The following is an 11,828-nucleotide window of genomic DNA, read 5'->3' on the forward strand; positions in this document are numbered from 1 at the left end:
GGGGTGGTTGGGATCCACTGGTCCTCTGCATTGGCCAATGTGATTATGCCAGCTGGAAACCATGTTTTATAGCAAGAGATAGGGTCCCTCTGAAGCAAGTCTGACAGTTTTCTCATCTCTATTGTCACAGGTGGGTTGACACCACAGATTTGCCAGTGATGCTTATACTTTAGAAATCCCGCCCCCCCAAAAAATAATCCAGAGACCTGCTAAACAGGGTTGTCTGGGTAGGGGGAAGGTTGGGTCAAATCTAGTACAGAGGCAGCCTGTTGCAAAGGAAGGAATCTCATGAATCTCAAAAGGGCCCAAGAAAGTAGAGATGGGGGCAGCTGGGTGGTGCAGTGGATAGAGCACCGGCCCTGAAGTCAGGAGGACCTGAGTTCAAATCCAGCCTCAGACCAAACACTTGACACTTGCTAGCTGTGTGACCCTGGGCAAGTCACTTAACCCCAATTGCCTTTAAAAAAAAAGTAGAGATGGTCTTCTACTATAGCAAAACAAACCAAATAAATAGAAAATTAAAAAAAAACTAACCTTGTGCCTACATGATTCCTTTTATTCTTTAAATTATTTACTTCTAGACTAAATCATCTAAATCATCTGGTGATGATTTGGGTAGAGAGACTGGAAGCAATTTCTGATGCTCCTGACGCACATGAGAAGGCAATTGACCTTCTCCAGTATTAGGAGTCTTGGGGAGCACACTTATGATAGGCCAGGAATCCACTGATAGGATAGCCTCTGCTCCGAGCGTCCTTAACTTCCACCATCACTGGCAGTTTGAGTCCCTATAGAGTAGCTGACTGCTACTCCCTTCAGGGCTCTTACAGGTAACTGAGAGACGGCAGCTTCAAATACTCTGACTCATGAGCTGCCATCTAGTGTGGTCCCCAATATCACTTAACTAGTTGTGACCTCAATTGGTTTTTACAAAGGAATATTTACTGAGAATATATAGCAAGGACAAATTACAAGAACATGCTCCTTCCCTCTAACTGGGAAGCACACTCCCTTTTCACACACACAGTGTCCGTGAGGAGAGTGGACTCAAGTGTAAAGTAGTTGGCATAAAACTTTTCCCCAACCTAAGGGGTATACTCTTCCCCCTGCACCCAGAGGGTGCACCACGGAGGAAAGAGTGGGCATGGATTCAAAGTATCATCAGGAAATATCTGAGGTCAAGGAGTACCTCATGACTCCTAGCCCTGGCAGAGCTTTTCGCCCTTTGTGGAATCCTCAACAATTTCATTTCAGAGTGTTTCTTTGGCAATAGACAGGTTGTTCGTCCGCTCAGCTGGGCCGGCTCCTTGAAGAGCACCATGTCTCAGCTTGTGTCAGGCAGATTGATTTTATGCTGTTTTACCGGCTGAGGTGGTCCCTGCTACCAACCTGGTCCTGAGGGAACCTCTGACATCCTTTCTGAACTTTCAAAGCTGTTAAGGTTGTAACTTGGTCAATTCTATCTTCAAATAATCATTCACCTTATATTAGGAAAGAATAAATACCAGAGTAACTGGCACCATGCTCTCAGGGACACGTGGCAGCCAAGTGGGGAGATAAAGGAGAGGGGAGATAAGGCCTTTCCTGTGCAGAGGCTTACAGAAGTCCTCTTCACTCCCAGGCCTCCACAAAAGAGAGTGAGGGATAGTCTTGAAAGACTTGTAATATGCACTCATTTCTGTCTCAGCCTCTACAACGCTATCCTTTGTAGCCCCTTGGCCAATAGGAAGATTTTTCAGCATCATGTAGTACTAGCCCTGAGTCATCATGGCCAAAGATGGCTTTGGAAGTTCCACATTGTAGACTGGCAATAAGCAAACAGTGTTGCCCATGCTTTGTGTAAACCACTAGGAAGGGCAAATCTGAGCATGCTTCCAAGTTGGGTCTCTCATTGCCAGATCTCTTCTTATTATAGTATATATAATAATAAAATTTTACCATGAAAAGAAGGAGAAATAGGGTGAGGGAGTGGGAAGCCATATTGATCAAGAAGAGGGCCAGACCGAAAAAAAGGGGAAAGTCATATTCCTCTCTACATTCAGAACTTTCTCCATCCCATCCTTTCCCCAAATAAGTTACAACTCTTTGCTTAGCACTTTGCTGCTACAGATCAACCATGTGTCAACACTTCGGACCAAAGGATTTGCTGAGCCTCCCTCATTAAGCCCTGGTTTCCCTTTGCTGGGAAGTAAAAAATAATGCTGGAAGTGAAGAAGGATGGAGTTTGTGCCTTAAAACAGGAGTCAGGGGTAGGCAGGGGCAATTTCCTCTCCTGTTTTATTTAAAGGGGCCAGGGTGACAGGGCTTCCCTGAATTATCCAGAGTGGCTGACTGCTCGGATGGATCACATCATGGTAATAGAAAAGGCTTTCTACTTAGAGCCAAAACCTGCCCTGCCTTCTGAACATGCTCACTTACCAAGGAATTGCTGTTTATCACACTCCAATTCCCCCAGTTTTTGCAGCAGTGTGGAGTTCTAAGATGCTACGTGACTGTCTGACACATGAACTGAGTGAGGACACCAGTGTCAATCCTGTGTGTTGAATACTAGTAAAGCTTAATTTCTTAAATTTTGAGATAAAAAGAAATATAAAATCTAATGTTTTTCCGTATACCCATGAATAATTTTGCCTCCCTTCTGAGGTATGTGCACCTCACTTTGAAGACCTCTGCATTAGATACTTCCGAAGAGCAAAAAGTTTCAAAGTCCTGTGTAAATGTTAGCTACGATGAAAGTTTTGTTTCATACCAACTAGCACATTGAACTTAGCCCCAATTATAAATGGGGATCATAAATACATGTAAAACATATATTATGTAATATGAGGGTAAGGCCTTTATATTAAGGGCAAGTGGCTAGTTAACCGATAGTCGAACTCCAGCATGATGCCTAAGGGCCTCCAATATTAGTTTCAATTCTCCCTTCCCGAAAGTGGCAAGAATGAGGGGTAGAGTTCACTTGTGCCTAGTCAAACTGTACTAGGAAAATAGTTCCCATCTTGGGACTACTGGAGGATACAGATATTCTCTCTCTCTCTCTCTCTCTCACACACACACACACACACACACACACACACACACATTCTTAAACCCTGTCTATTACAGCTGCTTTGGGACTTGGAAGCATTAACAAAAGAGGCAAACTAGTTGGTGATGCTAATAATAATAGGCCTTTATTTCCAGGTATGTTTTAACTCACACAAAGGAAAGGGAAAGGGATATAAGGAAACAAAGGCAAAAGGAAAGAGGGCTTGAGGACAAAGTCTTAGTTGCTGGAATAGTATGTGAAATCTCAAACCACAACAGGACAAAGAAGCAAGGAGTTGCCCTTGGGGCTTGGAACAAAGCATAGTCCAAGCTGTCATCCCTCTCAGTTTGACACAGAAATGCCAGAGCTCTGTCTTTCACACTCAGCTACTCAGCAACTTGGGTGAGGGCACGTAGTTTTATAGAAAGGGTGGGTTCTCACTCGGGTACGTCTGATTGATTTTTTTATCTCTGATGTTGCAGGCAGGATCTGGTTGAAGGTACCAAGGGACATGGAAGTTTGCAGTGTGAAAGACTGCAGATACGGAGGAAACCAGAAAAGGGGCAAGGAGGGGATGTCAGAAAGGAGGGAATATGTCTAGAGGAGAGGCATCTTGTCATACATGGACTTCAAAGATCTCAAAGAGGCCCTCAAAAATCAAGGGTTTCTCAGTCTGTAAAAACTTCTGACCTTTATGTGACCTATCCTTAAAGGTATCTATGGCCTTATCCCCGCGGACATTGCCTGTGTTGGTATACATCAAATTGGCCATGACTTCTTATCTGAAGGGATTTTCATCCATGTTCTCCCATGGATCCTTCGTCAAGGATCCCCTGAGGGTCGTAGGAGATATTTGTTGAAATCTTATATTTGGTGGGTACCAGTGCTGTGTCTGGACTATCTCTCACTCTACAACCATTTCACTTCTTTTGCCAGTCATATGCTTCCATTTACGAGGAAACTGGTGTTAAATCATTAGCAGACAACCTGCTTCTGCGTTAGGAGTTTCTGTGTTCTGTGATAGATTAGCTGCTTCACTACAATCTAGTGAAAGTCACCATTCGACACAAGTGCTGTCTAATTGGCCTTGGCTAGTTGGGTCCCCAAGATGTCACTCACTTTGGTGTTCTCTATCTCCTAAGGATAAGGGGTGGTATGGAAGTCCTAGGGGTTAGAACCAGTGCGGAGGGCTGCAACCCATGTGGGGAGCCACCTCTCTCCCATCCTTTATGTGATATTCAATAAGGAATTTATTGGTAATATATTTTAGTTGAATATTATGCAGCTGGTATATTTTATTAATATCACAGGGTTTGTTTCAGACTTTGTGTCTTGGTAACTATATATAATGTTCTGAAGTCAGGTTTAATCAACATGTTTTGAGGAGGATGGTGAGTAACACAATGTTCTGAACTTTCGAAAAATAAAAAAGCACTCAGGAAAAGAGATGTGGGTTAGGCACTTGGGGCTGTGCACTGGCCTGCCATGGGAAAAATTGTGAAGTGGGTAATATTTACCTCTCTGTTGTCTTCTCATATCCCCTTTCAACATGCCTCTTCTTTCTCTACTTTCAAAGCCTCCTTCCAGTTAGGGATCACTTGGAACGAAACTGATAAAAACTTACTTTAAAGTAACTATTTAAAATATTAGCTACTCCCAAGGATAATAGTATTTTTTCAGGAGCTCCATTAATCCAAAGGAATGAACTACTAATAGTAAAATCCCTGTAGGGTCAAGGAAGCAGAGAATTTAAGAATCAGAATTTCCCAGCTGGAAAAGAATTTGGAATTATCCTGTTCAAATAAGGAAACTAAGATCTAGAGAAGTAAATAAGAGGCCTGCACTAGTTGGCTTTCCAACTCTTACCAGTCTATGAAATGAAGTGATTTTGTCCAAGGTCATCTAATTAGTTATCAGAGAATGTGGGAGTGGAGAACTGGTCCTCAGATTCCCCCAAATCATATTTTATAGGGGCAACACAGAATGCAGTTTATTTTTAATTGTATTAGTCAAACTTCCTCCTTCCTAAAGAGCCGACTAGTAAGGCTGGGCCCAAGTGTGTATCCTCAGACAAAGAATTCAGTGTCCCAAGCCAAGTGAATGGCAGCAGAGAAAAAAAATCTTCTGTGATTCTGAAACTTATAGTCTCTAGAATGGGTTAGAAAGAGTGGATATTTGGGTGATACTGGCGACAGTTTCTGTGCTATGAATAGGGAGACCAGATTGCTGTTATGTAAGGAAAAAATATTCTTCTAGTGGGGAGAATAGGAAGGAGGTTAAGGACCAGTATTGGGGTGGGGCAGTGGGGGGGGGGAAGGGGGAAGACTTCATTTCTGAAGAGGACTGGATGAGAAAAAACAAAGTAACTTTTTTATCATTTACACACCTGTCAGTACAGATGTTACCTCAGGGGCTTTACTAGGAGTCATCATCCCACAGGGAAAAAAACAGAAATGGTCCAACTGAATGTCACATCAGTACTTAATTTTCTGATCAAGTGGTATTAGCAACCCTGGCAAAAAATAAAAAATAAAAAAATAGGGAATTAGTCCACTAAGGACTTGGCAATAGTGACTCTGCATGACCCCCATCGAATAGCAAAAGTTGTGTTCTCTATGGGGAGCAGGCTTTCACTTTGAGGTGGGGCAGCTTAGGGAAAAGAGGGGGTTGGACTGTTGAAGAGCAGGCAGGGGCTTGGGTGAGTTTAAGAGGCAGCACGAGAAGGGGCTCTTGGAACAAATTAATTTCTAAAAGTCTATGTTCTTGAAGTCCGTCGAACACCGGTATCTGCCATCTATGAATCTGGAGCACAGCAAGTTTGGCAAGCAGGGGCACGTATGGTGTTGGCGTTTCCCAAAGAAAGGGACCTTAGGAGAGAACAGAACAAATGGGAGGGTTGGGACACAGACCCATAGGGTACAAGGGCATGAGACAATTCAACAAACATTTGTTAAATACTTACTATGTACATACACAACCATTTAATTCAGTCCTCAAATTTGAGCTGTGTGGACTATTCCTAGAAAGTGTTTAGTCCTTGCCTGATTATCCTTACACCCAGCCTTTCTAAGCCACCCTTCATCAGGGATGTCATTTCCATATCAGCTTAAGCCAAACATAGTTAATTAGGTAAACTTACAGCAAAAAGAATCACAGCACACTTTCTAGATGCAATTCAAGGTGATCCTTTCTAGCTTATGAGGGAATGGCTTGGCACATTGCTGTCCCTACTACTGTCTTTCTTCCCGGGCACAGTCCTACAAGCCTGGCAGATAGAATTTCAGCCTTCTCCAAAGCCAATTGGGACTGAGATCTAGCTCCAGGGAGAGCAGTCTCTGACCTGTTCTCAGCCCCCAATACTATCTAGTATTTAAGTCCTAATGAAATCCCAAACCAAATGTGTGATTTGGAGAGAATATGAAGGAAGTTGGGGGTAAAAGTTTCACCTAGGCTTGGAGAAGAGGAATCTATCCAAATTCCATTGGGAGTAACACACCAAAGGAACACCTTGCTCTATGGTCTTGAGGGGTAAAGTAATCTACATTGTGCATTTTCCTGAGGGAGAGAAGGCAGCAGTGGAGGCCTCTGCTAGAGACTATGTCTAGTGAGTAGAGATGCAAATTATAGAATCTCTTTAGAGCACCATATGGCAGTACCCAGTAAAAGTACAGAAGTAATCTTACCTGGTAATTTAGTTATTGGGAATAAACTCTGAAAGTATTATTGAAAGAGGGGGTTAGGGGAGAGGAAAGGACATTTGAGGCAGCATGGTGTAGGAGAAAAGGTGTTGGATTTGAATCTTAGCTCAGTAAACCCACTTACTACTTTTGTGACTTTAGGCCCAGTTCTGTTTGCCGGGGCGTCACGTAAAATTACAAGTTTGTGTTAAGGACCAGTTTGCTAATGCAACCATTAACCCCAATGCCTAGAATCTCTATCGCCTGATTTGTGTGGGTCAAGTGTTGGCAGCAGAGTGACCCCACAGCTTTCCCCTGCCCAGTGAGTGAAGTGTTTGGGGCTGGGGAAATGGTATGGACATAAGATGAAAGGAGCAGGGGCAGGGGGTGGGGGAATTCAGCCATGCTAAGAAATCCTCTCTTCTCCTCTGCCTTTTCTTGGGGCTACTCTGTCCCCTTGCCTTAGAGAAATAAATGATCTCAACAAAACTGACAATGGGAACTCGAGAGCACTGACACCTAGGCACTTCACCTAAGGTCAATCCGCCTCTATCCTAGAGACCCTGAGGCAATCGCTTTGCCCCTAGGGGTATGTGAAAGGCCAGGGAGCTTAGGGGGCGCACAGGCGAGCTGAAAGAGGAGCCCAGGGAGTGCTCTATACCTTGTGGCTAACCGGGTGACATTCGTCTCCTTCCTGTCCCAGCGGGGTACACATCCGGAGCCCCCGGAGCCATAGACTGATGGCACAGCAGGTACCCACTCCACACTGTAGATCTCTTTCACAGGCCTGAGGGGAGAGAAGAGGAGATACAGCAACACAGCCAATTAGCCAGACCGAGCAAGCAGCAGATACAGCAACAAATGCATGCATCAAAGTCTTCTTGGATGGGAAAGGGGAGGTAGAGAGAGGACCCTGAGGGCAAGGAGGAAAGGTCGGTAAAGGAAGTGTGGCTGCTCAGCATCCCTTCTCCTTTGCAAGCAGAGCCTCTGTTGGGTAACAAGGCAAGACTTTCCAAGGGAGCAGTCTGGCATATGGTTTGTTGACTAGTGGAGAAACTCTGATGCCACATCTTAAGCACCCTGAGAAGGTAGTGTGACTGTGAAACAGTCTATTTTTGTGCACTTTTCTGATGGGAACGGTCCAGCAATGGCTCACGCTACTGGAAACTGACCGATGAACCTGCTGCATTGGAGGGGGTCATCTGACACCAACTCCACCTCACCCTGCTTTCACCCTGATCATGTCCTTCCTCTCCCACTCTCCCTCTTCCTTTGGGAGGCCTTTCTAGGTATAATTTGGGTGGTGTGTGACTCCTCCTGCCCAGGGGACCTCCCAACTCTCCCAGCCATTTGCCCACAAGAAAAGGAGTGAGCTTGCTCAGATTTGTTTCGTTTTGATTGTGTTAAAAACCGAACATAAAACAACTTGGCCTATTTCTGGAAGCTGATTTTTTTTTTTTGAGGGATACATGAATAGCTCCTTGAAAATCATCTTGTGTTGAATTGGAAGAATTCTTTCGTGTTAACTCGGGTAGAGGAATCAGTTCCCGTAATGAGTAGGAAACTTAATTAGAACAGACATAACATTTTTAGCTCCTCTCTCCCTATGTTTTCGCTTTATACCTGCTCACAGAGTTGTTGTAAAGATCAAATGAGATAATGTAGGGAAAATACCTTGCAAACCTTAAAGCATATCTAAATGTTATAATAATTATTGTCATTTTGTATTTCCAGAATTGTCTTTCTGTGTCTCTGAAAGATGGGCAAAATTAGATGGCACAAAGGCCATTTAGAATAAAACATTATCTCCCATTACAAGTTAGTTGCCTGACCATTCCAGCAGAAGGTGATCTTTACTTGCTTGTTCTTGGAAAAGAACTGAAAGTCCAGTCTCCATTTAAATAGGGTTTTTTCTCTTCACAAGACATCATGGCTGTGTCTATACACTGAATGTAAAGGAGAGAATTGAGACATATGCAGAGAATGCCAATGGCAGAAACAATGATAAGCCTCTTTGGACACCACCCCGGTCCTCTACTTAACCTCCCCTGCACAGGCACAGCTTTTGCAAGATAGTTCAAAAACAAACCAAATGCTACATTTGGATTGTTGAGGTGAAAGGCTTCATTTCTGCTCTTCTCCCAGGAGAACACTGTACAGTAAGCCACTTTGCAAGGCTGATTGTCACTGCTATATGCCAGTAGGCATGAAAAAGAAATAGGAACAGGTAGGAAAGGACCAGTGGACTTGGGGATGAAGCTGAGAACCCCCTGCCTGTTTCCCCAGTCTCTCTCAGATACTAATAGGTAAGTCATTCCTTCCGTTATCTTCTTTCCTTATTTTTTTAAATCTCTTTGCCCTTTCTAAAAGGTGATATCAAGAATGTGTATTGGTTCCTTACAGCCTTCACATTTCTTTTCCTGCTCCACATCTGCCTACTTTAGTGATATGCTCTTTCAAATGTTACAAGATCCATACAGAAAAGGCAATGACAAGAACTTTAGCATTTTACTGCTTGTGTTTTCACAGAGGGCTAGTAGTGAGCATGGTTTTTCTCTGCCTTCTACCCTACCAGAATTTAATGCCAAACAAGAGAATGAGAAACCCTCTGCTGCATAACTCTATCAACTATAATTCTCTTTTTAAAGGCTTCATTTATGGTTTAGGCTTCAAAAGCATCCATTTGATTTTTATATACTTTTATTCTTTTGAATTTAGTTATTTAGAAATTGTCTTCTCTCCATGGGTAGTATAACTAATCCACTTACAGGAATTGTTCAGAATTTTTCCACATTTTTCCATCCCTTCTGAAACGTGTTGAGATGCCAACAAAATTAATTTCCTTTTTGGACCTTTGTCTTTTATCTGGACAACCCTGAGGTTAAATATTCTTTTCTATTAAAAAAAAAAAACAACTACATCAATAAATCACGTTCACAAAATAATGGAATTTTCCCGTCAGGCTGTCCATAGAATGCCCAACCGATATTAACATGAAAACTAAGGCAAAACCTAGTATTCAGTATTGAAGAAAATAAGATTTTTAACTGCTTTCCCCCCCTTTTCATTAGTATTTTTGTTTTTGTGTACTTATAACCAGTTTCAGTTCCCCCAATCTTATTAGACCTGTGCAGTCAAGGAGAATACATTAATAGAAACTGAAAAGGACAAGATTTTCAGGATTTCATTTTCTTAAGAAGAGGGAAAAGCCCAAATTAAATTTACTCCCCCTTAATCAAACCCAGCATTCTGTATAAAAATATCTAAATTTGCAATTGAAATAAATTAGATATTATTATTCACTTTTCATAATGATTCTCTGGTCTACCAAAGGATTTCTTTAAATAGCAAACTCTGCTACTGTGTTTAAGATTCTATTTATCCATACCTTTCAGGAGCATATATATAGCATAATAAAGCATATCAGAATAACCAAATGAGCAATCTTCTGAAGTCCAAAAGGATGCTATTGAATATTTTTGAAGTGTCATCCAAATACTGAATTCCATTATTTATTCCTTTGGTTTCATGTGATTCATTAAACCAACAAAGCTAACTTCTTGGTACTTGGTATTAAATTTGTATTGCCAGCAAAGCATCTCTGATCCTCCCAGCCCTCATGGTCAAGAAAATGTTAGATAGACTTACCCCAGTGATCACTGCACATTCAGAAACAGTTACTAAAAGGAGTATAAGTGAGACTTGAATGGTGGTTTTCATGGTCACTTAGAAAGCCAGCAGAAATCTTGTCTTCCAAAGTATTTCTCCCTCTCTCTCTCCTTCTCCAGTCAATGAAGTCTGGAACCCCCAAGCCCTGTCTTCTGCCACACTTTATAAGATCAGGTCCAGTCCTGCCTGCATATGTAACGTCTCCACTCTTTCAGTCTCCATCACTGATGCTATTCAAATGATCTCAGAGCAAGCAGATGAGACCTGAATCCCTAATGACATCAAATAACCATCAAAACCAATAAAAATGAATAAATTAAGGGCTTTGACAGTCACTCTAACTCACCCAAGAACTCAGTGATTGAGTCATTTGGGTATATTTCACTCCCATCTTATCTTCTTTCCTTGGGGCATCATTTCATCCATCATAGGGGAAAAGAGGGGAAGCCTGTTCGAATAAAACAGTATCACAATGATTTCGTTTATCCATTCCTGCAGTGACTCTTACGACATAATTTTTTTTTCTCCCTCAACTTCATTCAATAGCTCTTTTTTTCAAGCACTTAGTGGTTGCTATGAAGGGTACAATAGAATTATAAAGTAGTAGAATTCTGGCCCTTGAGAAGCTTCGGAGTCTCACTGAGAAGACAAATTGATACACATAGGACAAAAGTAACAGTATACGATTTGGTGTAATTAATAAAACAGACTCCAGGAATTAGGAGACCTGGCTTTGAGTTTGGACTTTCTTACTTATTGGTGATATGACCATGAGCAGATCACTTTATTTGCCTGAACCTCATTTTTCCCTTCTGTCATGACAATGGGGTCGTGGAAATTTGGACCCGACCGAAACATCTAAATAATAACGTGATTGTTTGGATGAGATCTCCTGTAGTTGTTATGTGGTGAGGAGGTGGGTAGAGGCTGTATAAAAATGTTGTTTTTAATGTAATGTAATGTAATGTAATGCAGGTGTTCCTAGCTCTGGGATGGCCTCTACTTAAGCATCTGTTAGTTCTTCCGGGCATTTTCTGAGACTAATGGTTGGCGAAGAAAGAACTTTCTAACAATTAGACCCGTCCAGTAAGAGATGTGCCCCACTCCCCTTTCCAAGGGGGATGGTAAGTGTTGGAGTAGAGCCTGGATGACCATTGGTAAGAATGTTGTAGAAGAGACCATGCTAGAGGGAAGATAAACTAGATGAATACAAGGTCCCTTCAGTGTTTGTGAGCTTGACTCCAATCTTTTGGTTCCTAACTATAAATCACTTGCTTTCTCCTACTGCAGGGGTTCTTAACTTGGGATTTATGAACTTGCTTTTAAAAAAGAAAAAGTACTGCATTTCAATAGAACTGGTTTCCTTTATAATCCTATATATTTTATTTTGTGCATTTAAAAACATTATTCTGAGAAGCAACCCATAGGCCTCACCAGACTGCCAGAGGTCCATG

General features: G+C 42.1%; 1 protein-coding gene across 1 annotated transcript; it reads right to left on the minus strand.

Annotated features, from left to right (window-relative positions):
* Positions 1–5,775: 5,775 nt before the first annotated feature.
* Positions 5,776–10,425, minus strand: PROK1 (prokineticin 1). Its single transcript, XM_027856685.1, has 3 exons — positions 10,354–10,425; positions 7,367–7,492; positions 5,776–5,895 (listed from the first exon to the last, which is right to left on the minus strand). The coding sequence occupies exons 1-3, from the start codon at positions 10,423–10,425 to the stop codon at positions 5,776–5,778; spliced, it is 318 nt and encodes a 105-aa protein (XP_027712486.1).
* Positions 10,426–11,828: the final 1,403 nt, after the last annotated feature.

Source organism: Vombatus ursinus, unplaced genomic scaffold (genome assembly GCF_900497805.2).
Source record: "Vombatus ursinus unplaced genomic scaffold, bare-nosed wombat genome assembly UNPS02011613.1, whole genome shotgun sequence".
Classification (NCBI taxonomy): Eukaryota; Metazoa; Chordata; class Mammalia; order Diprotodontia; family Vombatidae; genus Vombatus; species Vombatus ursinus.